Source organism: Neolamprologus multifasciatus, chromosome 6 (assembly GCF_963576455.1).
Source record: "Neolamprologus multifasciatus chromosome 6, fNeoMul1.2, whole genome shotgun sequence".
In the NCBI taxonomy this organism is placed as follows: domain Eukaryota; kingdom Metazoa; phylum Chordata; class Actinopteri; order Cichliformes; family Cichlidae; genus Neolamprologus; species Neolamprologus multifasciatus.
The window spans coordinates 9,585,495-9,610,356 of record NC_140444.1 but is presented as its reverse complement, the minus strand read 5'-3'; the positions used below and the strand labels follow the sequence as shown (position 1 = coordinate 9,610,356).

Below are 24,862 nucleotides of genomic sequence, written 5' to 3'. Positions count from 1 at the left end.
TCCTGCATACTTTTACTGTATCTGCATGCATGTGTGTGTGTGTGTGTGTGTTGCTTGCCACCTGCAACATTGCTCTGCACTGTGCATAACTCCAGGCATCAATCAGAGCTCATTATTGGTTATCTGTCGGCTCCACTTTCCAGCCTGCAGAGGTGCTAAATGTCTCCGTAAACCCCTGTGGGAGATAAACACCATCAATACTGCGAGATTTAACAGTCCCCAGGCGCATAATATATTCAAATACCTCTCCACTGTGTTACCTCCGTCTTCTCCTATTTCTCTTTCATGTCTGTATTCCTTCTGTTGCTTCAACCTCCTCTTCAGATGCGCCACCATCCCTCTGTTTGATATTTTTTGCTTCACCAGTCCTCTCTTTGTGTCCTACCTTTGCCTTGAGCTTTCCTCTTTTTGCAGCAGCTGATAGATATTTTCTCCCCTCCCCATCAGTCTTCTGACTGGGGACACAATAATCCCTCTCTCGCTGGCTGGTCTTTAAAGAAGCTCCACCACACCATTTATCCCCAACAAGGATTATTTCAGCTTTTCCTGGAAAAGGTATTCTCACTTACATCACTCTGTGTATGAGAGAATTCAAAGGCAAAAGTCCATTTGCTAATCATGAAAAGTGCTGCTTTTCATGTGGAAACGACTATAAAGCTGTAAAGCTTCTATTCTAGTTTTATTATGAGCCCAAAAACTTCGAGTTATGTGGCACCGGGTCTTGAGTATTTCTTCTTTTTAGGCTGAAGAAGAGAAAATTATGAAAACAAGAAATTTGCAACAAAAAAAAAAGTCCTTAGATGTTACTATTATCAGGTAAAGAGTTTCAATTTGTCCAATATTCTGGTTTACTTTGGTTCTGTTTAGTTCAAGTTCTTCTACGCTGGTGAGACGGGGAACCGTAAAAATATTATACCTGCTGAAAATCAGTACATTTGTCTACATGTTTTGAGTCTAATATTTTTTGATAAACCTCAAAATTCAAATTTGCCATGTGGGTAACAGAGAAAAGTTTGGTTTGAGAAACACTAGTTGCTGCATGTAATTCCAGTTGTATGTGCATATTGCTCAAATAGGCTTTAGTACTGTTTGTATAGGTGGCCAGAGGTTCATCCACCTCTTGGTTCCACCTCTGATATTCAGCTCAAAGCACAGCTGTAAAAGCTACACCCTCACAGAGATGCAACTTTATGAAAGAGTGCCTCTACAGTCTACAAAAAGCAGCTATAGCATGGTGTCTCCATGGTGCGCATTCATGGAGATAATATTCAAATCTTTTTTTCTACCTTGAAAAAATACGAGTGAGTCATTCTTTTACTCTGCTGAGCCAACCCAAGGACGTGAAGCTGACAGGATATTGATCCGCAAGTATTAGGATGCCGAGCGGCTCAAGTCCAAGGTGAGACCATCCATCAGAGAGCCAGGCATAGATTAGTAGGTACACACTCCCACATCCCTCTGCTGTGCCACTCCCTCTTTTGCTTCATCACTCCTCCCAGCTTTGATGGTTTACCTCTCTCTCTCTTTCTCTCTGTTCGCGTCTTTGCAAGGACACCTGTACACGCTCCAGCTGGCAGGCGGACTTTGGATGTTTGGCAGAAAATTAAAGTCAGCAGTACATTTGAACCTCAGACCCACTGAAGTCCCTTAAACTGTGGACGCTGCGCTGTTGATAAGCGCGAAGAAGCGAGAGGGTTGTAGTTGGGAGTGCAGGGAGCAGACAGACGAGCTTTGAGCGGACTTTTGCGTCTCCGTCGTTCATTTATTTGCAGCCCGCACTGACTGATGCTCATAGAAAAGTGAAATGCAATCGGGAGTGAATGCGCTGAAGTCGTAGATAAACTGCGGCTCGCACAGATCCTGCAGGTTCAGCTTGGTGATCCGAAAAGAACTGAGAGGGAGGGAAGCATGAAATCCACGAGTCAGGATCAGAGTTTGTCAGACTCCAGAGAGCTGGACAGATCTTACGACCCACTCACAGGTAGGCGTGTCGTCATGTCACTCTTGCCTTTCTTTGTTTTTAATAGTATTTTTTTTTTTAATGATTTGGCGCTGTTTGCTGGCCTGGCTCAAATCTCCACTAAGAAGTGCGCCTTCACTGCGGCGATGAAAGTTTTGGTTTGACGGAAGACTTCGGCTCATTGATATTCGACTGTGGGACTTTTAACAAACCACAATCAAACAATTAGTGAGTGTCTGTGCACGTGAACTCCCTGCTCTACAGCTCCCCCAAACAGCAGCATGATCTGATTAATTATTCAGAGTCTGATCTCACAGGTATTTTCCTTTGAAATGAACTTTACACCATCTCCCCACTTTTTAATAATAAGAATGTGAACTAATAGATCTAAAAATGTCAGGTCGCCATCATATGTTGATTATTTTTTACTACTACTACTACTACTACTAATAAAAAATAACAAGATAATGTTGCATATGAATGGCTCAGCAAGAAGAAAATGTGTTACAATGTAAGTAATAAATGGAGTTAACATAAAGAAGTTAGTGTTTGATTTACAACTAATTGACTGTATGTGAAATAAAAGATGGGTAAATAATAGCAATAGTGGTATTATTTGAGCCATTAGCTATAAATGTAACTGAAAGCAGTCCCCTCTGTGGCCCCGTGCTACTGATCAATTAATAATTTAACTAATGGACAGAAAATTAATCAGAAATTATTATTAATCACTGTAGAAATTTGGCAACAGCCACACGCTTAGCTTTAGGTTTTCAGCTGTGTTTCTTTTCTTCTTGTTTTCAGTTTTCTAAACAAGCAGTCAGAAGAAATCACTATCATGCCGGTCTGCTTTTATCTGGGCACTTTCCCCACCTTACTATTAAATAATTGACATAATGTTTCAATGACTTTGTTTCTCAAACATCAGTGCCATTAATTGGTTACAGCATAGCAACACGATTCTTCTCAGATTAGCCGAAGGAGTGAAAAATAAACAAACACATTAATTTGAAAAGAAAAAAGAAAACAAAGATTTGTTTATATGAACAAAGTAACGCTAATGAGTCGTTAGGATGATAAAAATCTCAATGTGGATTTACTGTAGTTTAGATAATCACACTGGTCGTAGGCCTTGAAGGTGAAAAGCAAGAGAACAGAAAAATATTGCAAAACAGGCTCTTGCACATCTAGCAGTGTGAGTGTTCGTAGCCTAATTAGATCAGTGAGGCTCTTCTCTCTTTCAGACATTTCACTGGTTTATTTTTCTCACGAGTGCTTGCAAACACAATCCTCTTTAGAGATCACACGCGCAGGTCTCTCTTTGCTTTGGCAGGCTGGTCTGTCATTTTTCTGACAGCTTCCCTAAATAGTCCTTTCCTTTAAAAATAACCACATAAATGTGTAAAAATAACCCCTTTAATATGGTGCACATAGCAGCACCATGTAGTTTTTTTATATGATGTTTCTAAAGTACTGTATGAGATAGATGTTATACAGATGACAGTTTATTTCATAGCTGATAGTTGCTGTCTCAATAGCAGGTGTGATATCCACTCAGCAGCAGGTTAAACAAACAGAGAACAGGTGCATGAGGTTTTAAGTGTGTTTAGAAGACACAAACAAAGTGTTTTATTAAACAGTGAAGCAGAGCCCGAAGCCTCTACCTTTCATCTCCATGGTTTTTGCCTAACAGCAACATATACTTATGGAAAATTATATTAAAGTGTATTTGAAATATTCATCAGATAAAATTCACACTGAACACTACATGGTCTTTATGTCCAACCGTTCTTCTGTAAAGCTGCTGAAATCCTCATGTTGTTTTCTTCTTGGTTCATGCATTATAGATACACATTACTTTGTGCACCACACTTATTACAGTAGTACAGGCTGCCTGCTTCTGTGGGACAGTTCAACCATGATGTCACAGAAAAACACCGGTAAAAAGGCATTGGTTGATGGTTTGGGAAATCTGCTTAGATTGCATATGAAATTCTTGGAAGCAGCTTGCTATGATGGGCTTGCGACTTGTCCTCTGTGCACCCGATCTCTCATCCAAAGTCAGCTGAGATAGGCTCCAGTGCCCCCATGACCCTGGATTGAATAAGCTGTTAAGAAAATGGATGGATTTATCAGAATTCAGTTCAAAAAGTGGACCCAAATGCAGACCAGCACTCAAAGTAATAAAACAAAAGATGAGCTTTATTCAAAGGCTCAAACACAAACACAGACACCACAAACCTGGAAAAACCACAAGAAGGCAAAAAGGTGGCACGATGCACAATTCAACAAAAGCTGCTAGAAAGACTGGGATATTCATACAAACTCATCCCATACAGAAGGAAACCAAAGGTTCAAAATATGACCAAGAATCAGGATCACTGTGGAATTTAAAGAAATCAAGGCAGAAATCATGCACTACATAAATACCAAACAGTAACTGGAACTAAAATACAAAGTTAATCCTAAAGATTGTAATAAATATAGAATAGAAGGAACACAAGAAAGTAAACTCACCTAGAAGATCATGAAATAAAGAGAACTTGAGACTTCACTAGATTAGAAACAAATCCACTCTGTGACTGATGGATGGATGGACTTGGTACCTCAACATAAAAACTGTGAACATTTAGCCCTTTGTCCAAAGTTAAAATAATCAGTGTTAAAACTCACTGATGAACACATAATGTGCTTGATTAATACATTCAAACCCAAAAGACCAGGAGCAGTTTTCACAACTTTCTACATGTTTATTAATTAAATTCTGAGGTTTTGGTAGGAAGATGTCATGTTTCAATCTTAACCTTAGTCATAATTTGGGACTAATATTTTTGTGAGTGTTGTAATTTTAGACTAGCTATAAAGATGTACTGAAATACAAAACATTCATAGTATGTCCACCATGTAATCATATCCAATTTTATAGCCTCAAAGAACTAATTTTAATAAACTCCTCAGCTTACACTATCATGATAAAAATATCTGAAATGACAGAAATAATCCTTGGGAAACATTTGTCTGAGCTGCACTTTAATGTTTTAGTTTTACCCACATCCCATCCACTAACATGGAGCTGATGGGGTTTCTGACCTACACTGTAGTCAGCCACCAAGGAGTGATTGAAAGGTTTATCTTCACTAAAAGATGAAAACAGCTTCTTGGTCTGAAAAGTATAGGCATTATAAAAGGGCCCTGAACCTGCATTATTTGGCCAGAAGGGGCTGAGTCCTTTGGTTGAACACTGATTTTTTCTTATATAAAAGTTTATGGGAAAATTACCCTTTGGCTCCCTTATACTATGACCTCAGTGACTGCTTTACTGATGGGTTTATGGATTCAGTCACCAGCTTCAGTCTTATTGAATACAGCATAATATTTATTTTTAAAATTATGATCCTCACTACAAAACACAAAAGAGGAAAAGGGATGTTTATGTCTTTTATATACAGCTCATGGTTGTGTGACAGAATAATTTCCTCGAGTGAACAAACATGCTTGTGATATGTATGTTTGTGTGCTTGAATGAGAAAAGTGGCATCATTTTCAGACATTTTTTATACAATACTCAAGGATCAAAATATCACCTGAAGCCATCTATAACATACAACACTTACACATTTCATTTCAAAATAAAAGCCTCTCATGAGATAAAACTATTGATATGATCACTGCAGAGCTCATGCTGTCAGCCCCGAGTGAGCAAACTTAAGTATGTTTTCGTGTGTCAGTGCTTTTTCATGAAATGGACATCTATAATCTGAACTTTGTCCTTCTGGGGGATTATTCTAAGTATAGGAGCTGTTGCCCCTGGCAACATTAGCTTACAAATGTTCATTTAGTGCATAGGCTGTCATGGCCTCCTAAAGTCAGCATGAAATGCTTACAGTTAAATGACACACAGTTGTTGGTTTAACTCACCTTTTGCCAATTATTATTATTTTTACTTTAGAGATTAATTAAGCTTTTATAATGAACTGGAAAAGACTGGAAAAGAGAAGTTGGTCACTAGTGATGCTTCGGTCATAGGTTGTGTATTGTCTCTCAGGGTTTGTCCATTTTTTTCCATGAAATAATAATAGAAAATACATTTATTATAAATAAAATCATCAGAATCTGCTTTTGAAGATTTAAGTCTTTCACTTCACGATTAAATTGAACTCCAAAGTCAATATTTTCAACAACTTCAATGTTTTTTGTCATCTCCCTGATCCAGCTCATCAAAAGCCTAATCGTCAGGCCCATCAAAAGCTTTAAAATCTGCTCAAGGTTTCTGAGAAAAATATTGACCTTTTATGAGTAAAACTTGCCGAGAAATATCTTCAGCTTGGCCTTCAGAAACTTTTAATTTCGTTCTTTCAGTGAATCTTACTTTTCCCCCTGTGTGCTTTTTGAAACAGTGGATGAAAGAGGCTTTAAATAGTTACAATGATGGCTCAAAGAGGCTGTAAATGTAGTTATACCAAAGGGTGAAAGAGGCTGTAAAGATAGTTATAACGATGGGAAAGCGAACATTGATCTACCCCAGAGGACTGCATTTATTCAAATTGATTTACGCGATCAAAGTCACCCATGAGGGTCTCTTGAACTGACAAATAGCTGCTGGGTACTGTGAAATGTCAACATCGGCTGAAATAGCTGTTGAGTTTTGTTCATCCCTAACTCCAGCTACCCCCTGCAGATATACGGTGCTCATTTGCAACACATATGGGACAGGTAAACAGTTGCTTAATAATTAATCAGGTATGCTTTGTTGCTTTTGCTCATCTTCCAACTGTGTGAACGAGTCAAATCATGACACAATGTCCCACTAATGTTTATGAACGTGTGAACTCACAAAAGCAGCATAAAGCGTGCTTCAGCTCATTTAGTAGCTGTTTTTTATGCAAGAACAACCTCCAGTGTTGTTTGTGTGTAAAACAGTCACATCAAACAGGTTCCCTCAGATGGGTTTTTAATAACTTAGGAAGTATTCGTGGCCTGAAATGCCCTGAAAAAATGAGCGTTTCTGTTCTTTTTACAGTTTGTTTTTTTAATGCTTTTTTAAAAGTCATTTATAATTTTGCCACATTCAATCACAAATCTGAGGTGTTTTTCATGCAGCGCGAGTGTGTGTGTGTGTGCATTTGTGTGAAAGGCTGTATAAAGCTTTGTTTGTTTTTCCATGGTCATGCAGCTGCTGTATTTGATAGTTTGATTGATATATCCTCAGCATCCACTGTCACTGATGTTCATGATAAGTGCACTGAACAGTTACTGCCACCCTGGGAGCTACAGTAATTGCTTAAAGAAGACAAAAGCTTGCTTCTACAGGCAAAAAAGGAAAAGAGTTTCACTGTGCATTTTAATACTTTGGATGTATTACTGCAATTTACACCTTGCTTGTTTTGCACGTGCAAAGCGTCTTATAGTTCATATTTGCAGCATCCGCTAACAGCGACTGATGTTTGTGGGTTCATAGGTTTCTCTTTATTGTGAATAAAAAGCTTACAGGTTAAACAGTGTTATTTGTTGTTCCATCATCATGATCATCATCATCATTATTTAAACACCTGATTTTTTAATTTCCTCTGCAGTTTCCAGTGTATGGATCAATAGGACTGTGTGTATGTCTGCAGTTCTTTTTGTGTCTGATCTCAAGCCATTCACTGCTGCTGCTGACTGCACACGTTTGTTCACCCTTTAGCTGACTTGGAGGCCTTTCACAATCTTAAACGCACCACTGCCCTCTGGTGGCAGAAAAAAACTTTTTTCTGGCGACTACAGAACTACTTTAATTTTTAGACCTTTAATCATCCCGTTTTTATCATAACTTATAATAAATCTAAGCGCTTCCAAGAAATTTTTACAAATTTCTTTAATGTTATATTTAACCAGTAATATTAATGTCTGTTTTCATGGTACCACAGCCTTACCACTATGTTAGTAACCTAGTTAACAAGTAGAGGACGCTTTCCTTCATTAGCGTCACTTTCTTCTGCTTCAGTTATTTCTAAGATTGTTTTCTTTCTTTATGTTTCTGTCTACTTCTTTCTTATTTCACCGTCTTTGCAGGGTTTCATAGCTTTTTAAATATTTTTTATCATAGTATATTAGCATATTTTAAATGTATTAATGGTTTTATTTAATTTTGTTTTATTTTGTCTTGATGTTTATAAGTCTGTAAAACTTTACATGTGATATTATATTACACAAAATAGACTTGGTTTGTCTGAGAAAGCTCTAAGACAAAAGTTAAAGTTTAGAAAGTTGTTGCTGGAAAAAAAGATAAGAGAAGAAAGCAGAAAAAAGCAGCAAGCAGAACAAAGGAAGTAAATGTCAGAATAGATTTCTCCATCCCCTCCTATCCACTTTCTGCTTGTCCTTGGCTTATTTGGGGTTAATATAATATTTCTGTCTGGCTTTGGAAAAGATAGGCTAAAAATCTACTAAACAAGCTTAACACAATCAAGAACCTTTAACAATTCAATTCAGTTGTATTTATATAACACTAAATCGCAGCATTAGTAATTAACAATTAACTTTATATTGCAAAGTCATATCGCTACAAGATTATAGAGTTTAAAGAAGTTGCTAACAGTGGATTTGTTTAGCAGGAAGATGTCTTCAGCAGATCCGGTCTCAAGGGCGTGTGGTGCAAGAGCAGCTAGGGAAGAGGAGCATGCACTGTTAGACATTTTATTGTATTTTTACATTAACTTACTGGCAACACTATTGCCAGTAAGTTACTGTAATTACTGATCTACAGTATCTTTACTGTTGTGATGTTTTACAGTTCAACCACTTTACTGTAAACATATATTACAGTATAACAGCTTTACTGTAAATGTTGTTTGTGGTAATGCAGCTTTACTGTAAACGTGGTTTACAGTTAGAAAGACTTACCGTGATTAAGTTTTATAGTATCACTGTACTGCAAATGTGGTTTATGGTATAACACTGTAATTGTGTACAGTATAATTTGTGTAGACTGTAATTATGTTTTACAGCATATAAAATAATATTAACATTCATATTCAATATAAGAACATTTACAAAAAACAATATAATTCAATAAAGTAGTCTCAGAATAGTGAATTAAACCAACATTTATTGTTGATAATTTTTTTTTAACAAGAAAAACATTTTTCAACTGAATAAAAACAATGTCAATAACCAAAATAAATAGAAGCGTACATGAAAACTACACAGTCCTTCACCTTTCTGTGTCTGATTTTTTTAAGGAAAACAGTTTTTCATTCCACTAAAAACAGGACAAACCCACCAGCATGAACATTAAATAAACTATTACAATTGTAAAACAAAAATCATTTACAAAATGTAATAATTATCAGTGGGTCCCAGGAAATAGAATGTGACATGGGATTTAGATTTCCGTTACCAGGATGGTCGGGTTCAGCGTAGTCTTTATCACCACCTGTCAAAGACACATCATCAATATTCATGTTTGCTCAGGTTATTCACTTGTTCACATCTGTCTGAGATCATTCATACTGTTGTATGGATGTGTGTACAGTATGTATATAATTATCAGCTATGTAAAAAATATTATCATCTCTGTATTCTTACCTAGTTGGAAGTCCTCCATTCAAACTCAGAGAGCCGCTGGAGGAAGGTGGTGATCCGAGGGCTGATGCTTGTAACCTTCCTCTTTACGACACGACCTGTCTTGCAGCTTGTACCAAGTTTTGCAGGGCATTTTGTTCCCATGTCTGGATTGATCCTCACAAAGAACCTTTTAACGGAAAAAAGGCTGCTTTAATTTCAAAATTAAAACATACATTACAGCAATCACCTATATGTTTCTGCAACTGTAGTCAAGCTATCACATATATTTCATTCTTAAATGGTGTAAGCTTTAATGGTGTAAAGTATTTACCTCTGTATCACCTCCAGTGTGATGGACGCTGACTCCTGATACTCAAGGTTGAAAACGTAGTATGACGCAAAGAAGACAGCAAGGGTGCTGGCAAAGTCATGCATCTGCTCAGGCTCATAAAATACCTTGCCCTCCAAACTGATCATCCAGCGGCTTGCAGACATGAAATTATTCCCTAAAAACAGACAAGAGTCCAATAAGACAATGTGCTCACCCTTACAAATAAGGTTTCCACAAGAATGCTGGATAGCAGGCCTCACACTGTACAAAAATAGAATCCACATGGTTTGCTGCTATTTCTCTTATTATTTATTATGTAATGAAAATTATGATCAATTACAGGAAAAAACTGCCTAATGTTTTGGCATGTTAGGCTGTTTTTTCCTGTTGGTCATTGTGTATAATAAATAATAAGATAAACAGCAGCAAACTGTGTGTATTCTATTTTTATACAATATAAAACAGACAAACCCCTGTTAAGTAAGTTGTTGTGGGTACAAATACCACAATAATTACATAGATTTTTTACAAAAATATTACAAGAGGATTGAAACTATTTACTTACCAAGCGCTATTACCCTTGGTGTGATGGGTAAGGTCATCTCTCTCTCAACAGACATCTTGGTGGAAAAAGCCTTTAAAACACAAAAGGAACTGATTTGAATGATGATACCCAAAATCATTGAAATATTTTTCCTTTGTTTATGTTGACAGTATTGAGAGTGCATGTGTAAAATTTTAAATATAATTACGTCAGCCAAGATGAAGATTGAGTCCTCTTTTTCTTGGAAGTACTTCATCAGAAGAAGGATGGCTGCTGTGGCGATCTGGTTGTGGTTCAGCTTTGCACTGTCGCACTCACGTAGCAGATGTTCAATCTCCTTGTTCCACTGAAGTCTCTGGCCTTGAAAGAAGTTCAAAATTCTCCTTCCTTTCGTAAGAAGGGCTTCACTGAGACGTGTCTCTACCTCAATATCTGTGAGTGTGTGGAAGTGAGTGCAGAGGCCTCTTTTAGTAAAAAGAAATGGCCAATGCTCTTGAACCTCACATAAGGTGGGGGCAGGCCAATAATTAAGCATGTGCCTCTGGTAAATATAAGTCAAAGACATATAAGTATTTACATCTGTTGTTTCAATTGCTTGAGGACCTGCTGATCTGAAGACAGTTGACACAGTCTGTCTTTTTGTCTCCAAAGTTTCAGTCGTTTCTCCTTCTGGTAGGGTTGTGGGTTGCCAGTTGATGCAACCATAGCTATCAAGTTCAGATCTCCCCCTTTTGATGGCAACATCACCCTCATTGTTTTCCCTGGTAGACCTTTTCCTTGGCTCCCGGATTCTGCTGCTGACATTGTCTCTATTTACATGTTCAACTCTTGTTTTAAGCTGTTTGAGTAGGGAATAATAACCACAGCCTAATTGCTCACCTTCTGCAGTCTTATCTGCAAAGGTAGCGGGATACTTAGATACAATAGCTCTAGCTACCTCCCCACAAGCAGCTCTGTTAGGGTTGGGGCAGTGTACTCGCATTCCTTCTACAACAGTCCTAATCATTATTCTCCTGTCTTCTGGGTGAGCCATTCCACCAGATGCCAAGGCCTGTGAAAGTCTTGTTGGCATCTTCTCCCAGGGAACTGAAAAATTGCTGATCCAGGAGGTGTTGCTTACATTTGGTTGTGTGGAAGGGAGTTGACCTGATGCTTGTGCAGAACAGAGTGAATTACCCTGTAGTGGCACTTGCACAGTTGTTGAGCAGGTGGTTTCAGGTTCCTTTGGGTTGTTTGAAGAGCCAGACTCCACTTGGTCGTCGATATTCACACACACACACACACACACATAAACACAGCAGAACAATTCCACATTAACTATGTACAGATGGGTTTTTTGGAGTATTTATTGAGTAATACTCTTATATGAGACACAAAAGCAAGAGTGTTGGAGAAATAATACCAATGGCAATGAAAGCTAGTTTTAGTTTTGAAAGCTAGATTTTTTATGAACTATGAATTGAAAAATAAAGTACAATTTCAAAATAACTCTCAAAATAACTAATTTACAATTATTTTTAAGAACTGCTATGGACATGCTGAAATCCATCAAGAATACACTGTATTGTGCTCGCTGGCAACAGCATCTTGGCTTGCATTTTCAGGTAGAAAAGAGCCAAATTATGTAAAAATGTCTCTTGTTGATTATCACACTCCTCTAGATGATCACATGGAGTTGGAGTCAGATTCTCCTCAGAAGGCTGAGTACAGTCTATATTTTCGGGGAGAGTTGACACCTGAGTTGTTATCACTGGCTTATGTTTCCTGGATAAATGTGTGGCAAAAGATGAGCACACTCTGAAATGTTTGTGGCAGTCATCATAAGGACAGACAACTTTCTTGCCATCTTTAATATGAAATCTCAAGTGAGTGCATAATGCTGAAAAATTCTCTGCCACATAGAAACATGCCTCAACTCCACAAGCAAGATTTCCTTTAAAATGGGTGTGTTTAGTCTGAGCCCTGCGATAGCGGTGGTTCCTGTGCATATGGGATCTGAATGCAGAAAATGTTCGATAGGAAGAAGGACATTGCTCTATTCCACATGTGAATCGATAATTAGCTGTGTGCTGATGTTTCTTCGTACGATAACAAAATTGTCTTAATTCTGAACTACAAACACCACAAAATTTACACCTGTACATGGCTGCATGTGTCTGAATTTGACTTAACTTTTAATTTGCAAAGAGCATGGCAACAACACAACAGTGACTGAAAAACATCTCAATCTATTATCTGTTTGTTCTATTATTAAAGAAGGGATCTACATTGCTTGGTTTGTATCAAAAAATGGGAAAAAGTTAAAAGAAAAACTATCTATAGATCAATGTTATTAACTTAAACCATGCAGACCCTGAAACACTGGAGGAAAAATTTTGGAGGGTCTGTCAAGCTGACGTTAAACCCCTTAACAATGGCACTGCAACTAACTGCGACTAATTTACAGACCACTACACTGTCTTGCTTTTTAAATGGAACCTATGAAACAATAAACCACAGTTGAGATTAGAGCAGGCTAACCTGCATCAGAAACTTCAAAACTGGGTTAGATTGTTTTAGCAGTCTTTAAATTTCCAAAAAAATGTTGTCTACCTTTATTCTCACTAAATATGTCTTTTTACCTGCTGTTTTGTCTTGTCTCTCAAAGAACTGAGGCTACATCACACTGTCAGCCGGCCAGCAAGGGCAGGAGGACAGCAATGCACCACACTGGGCGGGAAAAGACAGAGAGACAATTGTTAATTTAATGTTGCATTTATTTAACCCTTGAAAAATATATTTACATAAGTAAATAAAAGAAAAAAAACACACAACCCATCTTTTCCAGAATAATTCAACTAATTGCTCTTTTGACCAACCTAACACAGATGTTACATGGTTTTCCTATGAAAAAGATCCTGGAAGACATTGTATTAAAGGAAAAAAAACATGCACCCCTTCCCACTTAAAAAAATAATAAATATTAAACTTAGGTTGGAGTTCCTGGCGCCACCAACCTAATGTTATATTAACTTTTTAATGTTGTGTACTGCAGCTCACACAAAATTAAATAAAGCAGGCTAACCTACATGAGCAAGCTCAAAACTGGATAAGATTGTTTTAGCAGTCTCTAAATTTCCAAAAAAAAGTTGTCTTTCTTTATTCTCATTAAATGTGTATTTTTACCTGCTGCTTTGTCCTATCTTTCAAAGAGCTGAAGCTAAATGTCCCACTGTTAGCGTGGCCAGCTTCTCATAGAACAGAAGCCAGGAGGACAATGCACCACACTCGGCGGGAAAAAGACAAAGACTGTCGTTGCGCCTGTGTTCCTCGCCCCTCCCCGTGGAAAATATATATCTAAATATATATTTAAATAAGAAAAGAAAAAAACACACACAACCTATTTTTTCCAGAATAATTCAGCTAATGTGCTATTTCGACCAAGCTAACACCGATTTTAAGCCCCCCACACACAAAAAATATATATGCTCTTAAAAATTAATAAACGAGTATGTTAGGTAGGAGAGTCCTTTGCATTACCTTATGACGTCCCGTTTGCAGTTTCCACACAGAGGTCCAACAATAACGAGGTGCAAAATCTTTTGTCCTCTCGAGCATATCGTAACGAAGAGTTAACAAAGTTGGCCTGTCTTTCCTCTCCTGTCAATCACTGGATCACAGGTCATGTCAGTCAGGATATGGAGTGGTGGTTGGTAGAGGTAGGGAGGTAGGGAGGTAGGTAGGGAGGTAGGTAGGTAGGGAGGTAGGTAGGGAGGTAGGTAGGGAGGTAGGTGGGTGGGCGGGGCCAGCATGCATTCAGTGTGTGTTTCACTAAGTTGGGTTGACTAGTTCCCAGAAGAGTTCTGTACATGTTGCACGTTCAGTAAATGAGCAATTCAGTTACTGCTCGACTGAGAAGCCTCCGCCAAATTATTACAATATTCTCCACTGACTGAAGTTCGCCTTTCTGCGTCTTTTTTAAATAACTTTATTCACTACTTGTCACAAGTACAAAATTACACAAAAACAGACAGCAGCAACAACCTAAGTGAAATCCAACAACAGAATAGTGGCAAGTAAAGAAATTAACAAAAGGAAGTGTGAATCTTGTTCAGGGTTAATCAGAGATAAGTGATGGAGATGCAGCAATGTGAATTCTGCTTTTTTTATTTGTAGTTAACCTTATAGTCTTTACATATGAATGGAAGTCAATTAAGAAAACACAGAATTTTGGGAGAGATTTGGAGAACCTTGCTTTATAAAATTTCCCTACAAGGAGGCCTTTCTGCATTCTTTTCCCTCTCCCCAGGAGCAGCTGTCACTTGAATTGATCTCTATGGCAACGCAGTGGCAAGCACACATTTGCAGCAGCTGTGCATGTGCATACAACTTCATGCAGCAGATTAGATGATCAGAATTCTTGAACCTTACACACAGGCAAGTCCCCTAAAAAGTCAAAACCATAATACTTTCACTGGTATCATACTGACAAATGGCATAGGTTGGAGGAAAATCTGGAAATGGTTGGCAGTGAAAGAGTTAAAATGTAATGCACTATTGCAACCAACCACTGAAAGAGTAAAAATACACAAACAGTATGATGAACCATTCAAATCACATAATACAGTAGCACTACTGCTAATGTGTTAACGGTAGGTATAACTACTACCGCAATTTTAAAAAATACAGTAAGTAAATGTAAATAACCTTAATATACCCATAATGCAAAGCAAATTACAGTAATTAACTGTAGAAATGTTTTCAGGTAAGTTACTGGGCATTTTGTGGTATTTTACTGTGAAAAATACAGCAAAGGTTAACAGTGTGGCACAGTGAAAAACAGACATGAAAACAATAAATGCAGGTTCAATAAGAGAGAGAAGGGGCAAAGCGAACAACAAATAAACTAGAGGAGAGAGAAGAAACAAAGTTAATGACGTGCAAAAGTGCCATATAAATGCATTAGAAGTAAGAAGAGGGGAACTGAGAGGTTCTCAGTGCATTATGGCCGGTCCCTAAACCTCCTGGGCCTTTAGCAAGATGACTAAGGGATGGTTCAGAGTCAGTTAGTCATACAAGTTTGAATTCTGTCAGATGAATAATTGAACGCAAACATGCGACTTAATTAATAATTGAGAAGTCCTGATATGTTTTCTTCTTCTTCTTCTGGCTGCTCCCTTTAGGGGTTGCCACAGCAGATCATCTACCTTCATCTGACCTTCCCTAGTTTCCTCTTCCATCACTACATCCATGAATCTTCTCTGTAGTCCTCCTCATTTCCTCCGCCCTGGAGGCTCCGCCTTCATTGTTCTTTGTCCAGTTTGTCCACTATATCTCTTATGCACATGTCCAAACCATCTCAGCCTCGTCTCCCTAACTTTGTCTCCACATTGCTTGATCTTTCCTTCTGATACATTAATTTCTAATCATGTCCATTTCAGTCACACCCAAAGAAAACCTTAGCATCTGAAGTTCTGCCAGCTGTGTTATTGTTAGTGTTACTGTCTCCACACACATCATAGCAAGTCTTGTAAAGTTTCTCTTCACTCTTGCTGCTACCGTTCTGTTAAAAATCCCCCCGACACCCATCTCTACCCACTCCACCCTGCCTACACTCTCTTCTTCACCTCAATTGTGTGCTGTCTGTTGATTTTCAATGGTTTATTTAAGGTCATCCACATTCCTCTGCTCTCCAGCGTATACTTCCACATCTCAAGTCTCTTTTCAACCTGCTCTCTACTCTCACTACAGATCCCAATGCCATCTTCGAACAGAGACTCCTGCCTGACCTCATCTTTTTGCCTGTCCATCACCATTACAAACAATCCTGTCATTCCTACTGTGAGCCCACCCCTGTCTCGCTGTGCTCTTACATGGAGTACCTCGTGCAGTAGCACAGTTCCTCTCTTAGCACCCTGTTGTGTGATTTCTGTAGTCCTGATATCTTTGACTGTTTAAAATAAATGGTAATTTAAACTGTAGTCCTTCAGTTAGTCATTTAGGTTTTAATGTTTTTTAAAACAAAGCAGATCGGTTGTAAGTACTTTGCAGTTAATTCTGAATGTTTTTCTTAAAAAGGTTAAGTGACAAAGTTGTGTTGTTGTGTCATATGATGTCGCCTGGCCTTATTATTGCACCAGCTGCAATAATACAGACTTCATCCATGGTCCTTGTCACCTCTATCTGTTTTACTACAACTTCACTCGGCATTATTTTAGGTCCACCGGTACAGGAACATCACACTTTGGGTAAATGCGTGTAAATTAATGCTACAGCTTTTTAATGAGTTAGTCAAAAAATATGGAGGTTTTAAAAGATAATGAAGAAGATAGCTTTATGAAACCATGGTTGTTCTCTGAATTTTCACCTAGCAGCACCATCACAATTTGAATTTGCCCAAGATTTCTATTGGCTGTTTTGTTTTAGTAACAATTAACGAAATTTATCATTCTAACATGTTAAACTCAAACAGTAAACATGCCAGACATTATGGCAGCATTGCCGTTCAGTTTTTAGGGTTGCGGTGGCTGCGGCTGAGGTGACAGGATGGGTTATCTACAGTTTGAAGGTTGGTGGTTTGATCCCCGGTTGCTCCAGTCTGTACGCCAAAGTACCCTTGAGCAAGATACTGAACCCTGAGTTGTTCCTGATGCATCAATCAGTGTGTGAACAACATTAGAAAGAAAGCACTTACACAAAGGAAAAAGGTGCTTGTATGAATCTGTGTGTGAATGTTATGTTGTATAAAGCATTTTGAGTGCTCAGGTAGAAAAGTGGTATATTATTTAAATGCTTACCACACTGTCAGCAATGCTTGCAGCGCTGTGTTAGTATTACAGACTTATTTTAAACATTTCAAATGACAGATAATCCGTTGTTGTGTTTGTTATTTAAAGAGACCTTATAGTTAAATAAATAATTACACAAACATGGCTTCTTTTCACATCTAAAGAGAAATGAGATTAAATAATGTTAAAAATTTAGGAATCTGTCAGCTGATTTCTGTAGAGGAGCTCGGACTTGAGACTCGACTCTGCTGGGTCCTGTCCCAACAGATGTAATGGGTCACACAGATTCACAGCCAGGTCAGCAAACTTATTTCTATGCAAGACAAGTGATTCCAAGTATTTGAGTCTAGTTTGCCCAGTGTTTTATCCATTTAGCATGGCGCTGACTTTGTGGGCCACTGTGTCTGCCTCTAATATCTGGTCTGATCTGGTTCTTTCCAGGTAATCCTCCATCCAAACCCAACAAAAAGACCTTAAAGCAGCGCTTCCTCAAACTGCTGCCCTGCTGTCGTTCTGGCTCCAGCTCTTCAGTTGATCAAAGCAAGTGTTAGGACACGCACTTTGTCACACCACATCAATTAAATTAAACACAAACAAAACATTGATTTTTACTCTTTTAGTCTCTTTGACTTTTCCTCTCTAAAGTTTCCGTCATTTCAGGGACACTCAAAGAGAAACTGTTTCCTTTCTGTCTTCATTCCTCCAATGCAGGCAGCATAGTTGAAGATGGTGAACTATCGACAGTGTGTTACAGACCTGAGGGACTTGACCGTCTTGTACAGCAGACCAAATTCAGCAAAAAAGAGCTGCAGGTCCTCTACCGGGGATTCAAAAATGTCAGTCAACGTTTGCTGGAAATCATTGATCATTCCTCTTGCAATGAATGCGCAATACTTGAAAACCATCAATTATGATGCGGCTCTACTGTGCTATTTGTGTGAATTGGAAAGTATGTGTGGAGGTTTTTTTTAGTCCACATAATAATTTTATGATTTCCACAGGAGTGTCCAAGTGGTGTGGTGAATGAGGAGACTTTTAAAAGCATATACTCCAAGTTCTTCCCTCAGGGAGGTCAGTCACACTCACTTCCTTTTATCCCATGTTTTACATTTTATTCGATTTTTTCTAAGGAGCTAGGTAGGAGGAAATGTTCTTTCTCATGGGTCTTCAATGTGTTCATTGAGGATTGAACTGGTTAGGTGTGTTCAATTCAAATATGTAGTCAAATTATAATACTTTCAGCTTTGCGTTACTATGACAGTGACAAATAACATACACATTTGTGGTTATAAACACTTATTTCATCTTTAAAAGCAGGGTCAAATTATACTGTGCAATACTGTGCAAAAGTCTTGAACCACCTCTCATATTTTGCTTCCTATTAATGTTTTTTTAAGCGGTCAAGCTTTTGTCACGGTCTGCAATGGGAGACCCTGGGGATGAGGGGAGGGAGGACCCAAACGCAGGACTCTTGTTCGATGAATGTAGTGCGCTTATTTACAGTGATGTAAATATTACATAATAAATCCCCGTGCGCTCCCCTGACTTCCGTGCCATGTCTTCTTCCCAAATCCGTGCTCTGTGTTCTCCGCTCCCATGTGTCCGCACAACCCGTCCTCACTGCCCTCTCGTCTTCCACGCTCCTCCTGGGGGGAAATAACAGAGGCAGCCGTCAGGACACTTAACTACAGCAATACAAATTTAATACACTCACTAAACTTGGCTCACTAGGAAAACGGACATGGGCGCAATCACACTCTTAAATAGCTCCCCCGACGAGGCTGATCAGCTGCAGGTGCGTGGCATGATCTTCAAGTGTGGCCAGCCACCTAGCAGGGCCACACCCACCAGGCCTGAAGGTGCCTGTCACCTGGCCTATCGGACCAGCCGCACCCACATGCACCCACACACACCGGCCTCTACATACAAGCATGGAAACACAGGAACAGCAGCACAGTGCAGCAAAAACACATATAATGAGTCCACACTGCTCATGAACCCTGGGTCCCTCAGATCCAAGTCCGTGACAGTCTTCAGCAATAGTTCTCCAGGTCTTTCAAAGCTTTTCTTTGGCCATTAGCTGCTTTTTCATAAGAGGAAAGCTACTTAACATTGACCTATGAACAATTTTTTGTTAAAACCATGAAGAATGGCTGACTGGAAATGACTGCTTTTAAAAATCTACAGCACATGAACACTTTCTGAAAATCAAGCAAAGACCTGAAACAGGACCTGAGAGATGCATCTGGCCCTTCTGCTGATCGTTATACTGTTCAAAGCTTCATCAGAAATGGTCTCAGTGAAAGGGTGCCTGTGAAGAAGCCATTCTTGAGGAAGTGATACAGGGAAAAAAGGCTGAGGTATGCCAAATCACACAAGAACTGGACTAAAATGTGAAAATTTGGGTTCAGAATGTAGTAAGTATGTACAGAAGAGGACAGGAGAGAGTACAACAGTGAGTGTCTAAAGCTCTCTGTAAAACACTGGAGGCTCTGTCATAGTTTGGGGCTGCATTTCAGTCAGTGTTATTGAGGATCTTGTCAAAATTTATGGAATTATGAATTATTTTGATCCATCATCTGGAAAGCATCTGCTTGGCAACGGCTTCATTCTTCACAATGACAATGATCCCAAACACACCGCCAGTGCTGTGAAAGTTTACCTGAATAGAAAAACAGACAATGGAACACAATCAGTCATTGATTGACCTCCCCAGAGCACGGACCATGGCATTGCTGAAGCAGTGTGGGATCGTCATGACAGAGAACAGAACAAAAGGCAGCCAACATCCACAGAAGAGGTTTGAAAGTCCTTCAAAAAGCCTGGGGAACTATTTCTGAAGACTAATGCAATTACAGGAAAGCTTGCCTGGGAGAGTTCAGGCTGAGTTGAAGGTCATACCAAACACTGACTTTCCGTTAGAATTGCACAAACTCTGTTTTTGTCTCATACACTGTACTTCCAGGTATGTTTGCACATGTTTTTAAAAAACTTGCTACATCTATTTCCCATTTTCCCAGCCAAATATATACGATGGGTGGCTCAAGGCTTTTGCACAGTGCTTGTATACTTGTTAATTGTGTTTATCTGGGTTTAACTGAATCTGCAGTCATATATTAATACATTTAAAATCAAACCTTTTGTGTGTGCTTGATATAATTTGTGGGTAGATAAAATGCGTTTGCATGTTTTTGCATGTTTACAAAGTGTGCTACACAACCCACAACTGAGCAGCACAATTCAAAACACTATTACCTCTTAACTGATGCACATTTAATTACCTGTCCACATCTTTAATGTCTCTAATATTTTTCTGTTTCTGTCAGTTTAGGCTGTCATTACACAAAACCGTTGACATGACTGCTGCACAGTTACAGTAACTTTCTTATATTCTCTTTTGCAGATTCAAGTATGTATGCGCATTTCTTGTTTGAAGCCTTTGACACGCAGAACAATGGCTCGGTCAGCTTTGAGGTGAGATACACACCTCAAAGCCTCCTTTCATTCCCTGCAGCTCACAGAGATGTTTTCCCTTTTCCTTTTTCATCTTCTTTACTGTCCTTTTCTTTATCTATGCTGTGTAGTTTGATTATACTTTTTCTTAGAGTTTGGAAGAAAGCAGCATAAAGCTTTGTTCTTGGTGCACATCTTGTATAAATCTCATTACTTTTTATAATGATTTCACTCTGTTGGGTGTCAGTAACACAGGGTTGAAACTGAAAAAACATAAAACATAGTATCAATGCAGCAAATACTGCAAAGTTTTTTTCGTCTTTATTGTGGTCTTCACTTTTTATTCTCTCTCACTCAGTGCCTGTTTTCTTTCCCTGCTGTAGGACTTTGTTATAAGTCTGTCCATCATCCTGAGAGGCTCCATCACTGATAAACTCAACTGGGCCTTTAATCTGTATGATATCAACAAGGACGGCTGCATCACCAGAGAGGTAAACCAACCAATCACTGCCTGTTTTTTTCTTCTTTTTCTTACTTTGGCAGCTCATGTCTTTTTCATATTTTTTTCCTTCTGTCTGTTATTCCAGGAGATGACAGAAATAATGCACTCCATCTATGACATGATGGGGAAGTATACATACCCCCACATGAAAGATAGTGCCCCGAAAGAGCATGTTGACAGCTTCTTTCAGGTAAAACTCACAAATAATCAGATCACACATCACACATCTCCAACACTGAACTCAAAGTGAGTCAGAATGTACTGAAAGTGATGGGTAAAGCATTTACTTTATCTACTGTGTCACTGTTGTGCCCATTAGTGTAAATGTGGAGCTGTGGGTTAAACAGCCAGCTTCGTCAGAGAGTGGATATCTATGAATTTTTGCTTTTGCTCTGCTTCATACACACAAAAATAACCCAACTTAAAGACATGTTTTATTTCTAAATTGGGCTTTTAAATGATGAATAATCGTCCAAAAGGCAAAAAATTTGAAGCTAAACAGTATAGCTCAGAAAACAGATCCCTATGGAACAACACATCTCGAGGCAGCCGTTTCTGGGTTTAAACCGATGACAGTAACAGAAAAACCTTTGTCTATGAGGCAGCATTTACCCAGTCTAATGCTGATCCAGACACACCCACTGCCTGATGAGACTTATTTAATAAGATCCACATTTTCAAAAGCTTAACTCAGATCTAATAAAACCAGAACTATTTTCAATAGATTGCTGTATATCTTACCAAGTTACAGCCTGCTCTCGATTACTGGGAAGACTATTGCATGGTGTCACCTGCCTGCATGTGAGTGAAGGTGTATCTTCATGCCTGTGCACAACATAAATAAGCAGGAATCCACCTTTCCAGCAATTTGGTAGTGGTGATTAAACTAGAACATGTTCCATGGACTTCCACTGAAAATGAGTGGTTGGCAGTGCCAGAAAGCTGCAAAAAAACCAACCAAAAACCCTGACGTCAATGATTATGGGAGGACCTGCTGAAAGGAATTCAGTGATGATGCATAGTGGCAGCCCAGTGCTAATTTACTTCCCCTGGAAATTTCCCCAGCTTCCATTACTGTTTCTGAGTCCCTTTGAAATGTGGGCTGGTTTTTCAAAGGCAACGAGGTAGAATGGACTTCACACCAACTGAGAAAGCCTGAGCTATGATGTTTGGGCTACTTAAGGTACCCCCTAGAGTTACTATAGAACATAGATTTGTTTTAGGCCAATCCCTGTTTTTTGTGTCATCTGGTAAAAGGATTTTTGTCCTGCAAGATTGGAGCATTTCCAGAAATGTCTAGTTGGCTCACAAACACAAATGTAAACAAGGCAGGTTTTAAAGGATTTTGCAAATATGTGAAAGAACTTTTAGCACCTGGTAAAACTAAACTTGGAGAATGGGGTCAATACATTTTAAACTTTCATAGTTAATGTTACTATTTGTGTTTGCCATATTGCTATATTTATTCGGTTGTTTGTATATTTGTCTTTTTGGCTGCTGTTACAACCAAATTTCCCTTTGTGGGACAATTAAAGGATTATTCTATTCTATTCTATAACGGAGTTGGCTGTTATTAATTATGTCACAGAACTTTCCATTATTTTTTTTTTAGCACAAATGGGTCAGAGCCTGTAAAAACTGTGAAAAGTTGTAAGAGAGGTAGATTTAATAATTACAAATGTCACATCTGCACATCCTTCATTTATGACTGGGGTCATGAATGAAGTCATTTAGTTACTTAAAAGGTTAAATTCATCATCTGTAACTTGTTGCATTTTTCCAGAAAATGGACAAGAACAACGATGGAGTGGTCACGATGGATGAGTTCTTGGAGACGTGTCAGAAGGTTAATAATAATATCTGTTTCAAACAGCAGTGCAGCTACACCTCCACAGCTGCTGAAAATACAGAATTCTTTTTTCTTTTTCAGGATGGGAACATCATGCAGTCCATGCACATGTTTGATAATGTGATCTAAGCATTGGTGGACATAGACAGAAAACAGATTTCCCACCTGTTTGGAGCTCTCGGCTCAAATGCAGCTCATCGCCAGCGTGGATGAATTTTCTGAGCTTCAACAGCGGTCCAAGGTTCAAGTAGCAGTGACCTAAAGATACCGACCCCAGACACACATTTTCTAAAATACTTTTAATGAATAGACTGAACAGAATGAGTCAAGTGTTGATGCAAAATTACTTGACTTGTGGGAAATGTGAGATTTTATTTTTTATACTACACATACGAATGAAAGCGTTAAAGGTACGCCATGTTGCAGTCTGACGAAAACAAGAAGTGCTAATGAACAGTTTCCTCAAGAAAGCAGCAGATATGCACAACAAGCAGCTGCGATTTTAACATTTGATGACGTTCTTTCTAAATTATGACTATTACAATATTTCTCTATTGCATCACAGTAAAGTGAGACAGAGGCACCGGATATACAGATGTGGAACAAATGGAATAACTCTTAAATGTTGTAAAGTATCACACACTCTCTCTAATCACTCTTGTCCTGTAACAGAGGACAGCTTTAAGTTTGAAATCAAAGCAATAATCTTACATATTATCAGTCCTTATCTGTTCTCTGTGTTCTTATGGAGCTCACCACTCACATTTACTATAATTGTGCATATTGTGTGCATGATGTATCTGTTTTCATTGAATAGTTTAATTAAAGTGTTAATATATTTTCTATATGGGCATAGTAACGATGGTGAGGAGGAAACTAAAAATCACACAGTTGCTATGCAAAAGCAAAAATCATTAAATTACTGAAATATGATTGATGGGTCTGGCTCGGATTACTTGTTTTTTTTTTTTAAAAGTGCTGAAACCGTGCTTAAGAGGGTGTCACCTGTCCAGATTATGATGTGCATTACATTTATGCAACAAAATGTAATGAGAGCCGAGCTTTTAAGAAGTTCCTGGCACGACTTCATCTGCAATCAAGGTGCATGGAGCAAGTTCAGCAACACTTCATTTATATTTTATTTGTAATGTGTTTCAACTTGTTGCTTTTTTTCAGGGTGATCATAAAAACATATGACAAACAATACGTACGCAGTTCATTGCTCAAATACGGTCTTGTCTGGGTCAATAGGTGCTGCCTACACAGTGTGTGGCTGTGTTGGTAGCTTTGTAATTTTCTATGCCACACCTGTCCTAAAACAGTGCTCTGATGAAATCTACAAGTTGAATCAGTTGAGCAATAAAGTATTTCTATGAACTAGGAATTGCAGAAGTTTACAGTTTTAAAGTCTATCAGCAGAATGTAGTTTTATTTACACCCCCCCCCCCAAAAACAAACAAACAAACAAACAAACAAAAAACTCTTGGGCTTATCCAAATGAGTAGAAACCAGTTTTAAATACGTCCACAGATTCTGTTTTCACATCCTCTCCACCAATGTTGCAATCGTCTCTTACTTGAACACCTTCAGCACTAATTTGGCTCCGAGAGGATCTTTAAAGCTTCAACAGCAGGAAATGTTTCTTTTACCTCATAAATTGGAAACACAATTAAATGACTTTTTTGTAGAGAAATGTCTATTTTCAAACTGAAAGCAGTGTATCCAATGAAACCATTTTTTGCCTTTGAATCAGACTACTAATGACAAGAGTAATAAAGAACCTGCTTAAAAAAAAACAACAAAAAGAAAATAGCAGGTGTATAATCAGAAGTTGTTCAACTGAGTGTTGCCTAAACAGACGATATAAACCCAGCAGACAACTATTAGATGTACCATGCTCGTACTGGGTTG

At 38.5% G+C, this 24,862-nt stretch overlaps 2 protein-coding genes across 4 annotated transcripts; one reads left to right on the top strand and one right to left on the bottom strand.

The window, feature by feature from the left end:
- The first annotated feature begins 1,872 nt into the window (after nucleotides 1–1,872).
- On the top strand, nucleotides 1,873–24,404 carry LOC146516383 (A-type potassium channel modulatory protein KCNIP2-like). 3 transcript variants are annotated; one of them, XM_085161439.1, is made up of 9 exons: nucleotides 1,873–1,981; nucleotides 17,589–17,691; nucleotides 17,863–17,983; nucleotides 18,149–18,218; nucleotides 20,551–20,621; nucleotides 20,984–21,091; nucleotides 21,188–21,292; nucleotides 22,886–22,948; nucleotides 23,033–24,404. In XM_085161439.1, exons 1-9 carry the CDS (start codon nucleotides 1,909–1,911, stop codon nucleotides 23,078–23,080), a joined length of 762 nt encoding a protein of 253 aa, XP_085017565.1. In that variant the 5' UTR covers nucleotides 1,873–1,908; the 3' UTR covers nucleotides 23,081–24,404. The 3 variants fall into 3 exon arrangements, 2 of the variants coding, with proteins under 2 accessions (XP_085017565.1, XP_085017564.1); XR_014874338.1 differs by lacking the exon at nucleotides 23,033–24,404 and having other exon boundaries at nucleotides 21,188–22,285; XM_085161438.1 differs by having other exon boundaries at nucleotides 22,886–24,404.
- Nucleotides 9,028–11,574, bottom strand: LOC146516384 (uncharacterized). Its single transcript, XM_085161444.1, has 5 exons — nucleotides 10,589–11,574; nucleotides 10,402–10,471; nucleotides 9,837–10,011; nucleotides 9,527–9,692; nucleotides 9,028–9,374 (listed from the first exon to the last, which is right to left on the bottom strand). The coding sequence occupies exons 1-4, from the start codon at nucleotides 11,450–11,452 to the stop codon at nucleotides 9,527–9,529; spliced, it is 1,275 nt and encodes a 424-aa protein (XP_085017570.1). The 5' UTR covers nucleotides 11,453–11,574; the 3' UTR covers nucleotides 9,028–9,374.
- Nucleotides 24,405–24,862: the final 458 nt, after the last annotated feature.

What these genes read in the sequence shown, in the direction of transcription:
- LOC146516383 (XM_085161438.1), top strand. Translation starts at nt 1,909, where the DNA reads ATGAAATCCACGAGTCAGGATCAGAGTTTGTCAGACTCCAGAGAGCTG. An exon ending in TCTTCAGTTGATCAAAGCAA is followed by an intron (nt 17,692 to 17,862) that starts GTGTTAGGACAC and finishes CAATGCAGGCAG; the next exon opens with CATAGTTGAAGATGGTGAAC. An exon ending in TCTACCGGGGATTCAAAAAT is followed by an intron (nt 17,984 to 18,148) that starts GTCAGTCAACGT and finishes TGATTTCCACAG; the next exon opens with GAGTGTCCAAGTGGTGTGGT.
- LOC146516384 (XM_085161444.1), bottom strand. Translation starts at nt 11,452, where the DNA reads ATGCCAACAAGACTTTCACAGGCCTTGGCATCTGGTGGAATGGCTCAC. An exon ending in ACCAAGGGTAATAGCGCTTG is followed by an intron (nt 10,012 to 10,401) that starts GTAAGTAAATAG and finishes GTCTGTTTTTAG; the next exon opens with GGAATAATTTCATGTCTGCA. An exon ending in ACACTGGAGGTGATACAGAG is followed by an intron (nt 9,693 to 9,836) that starts GTAAATACTTTA and finishes TTCCGTTAAAAG; the next exon opens with GTTCTTTGTGAGGATCAATC.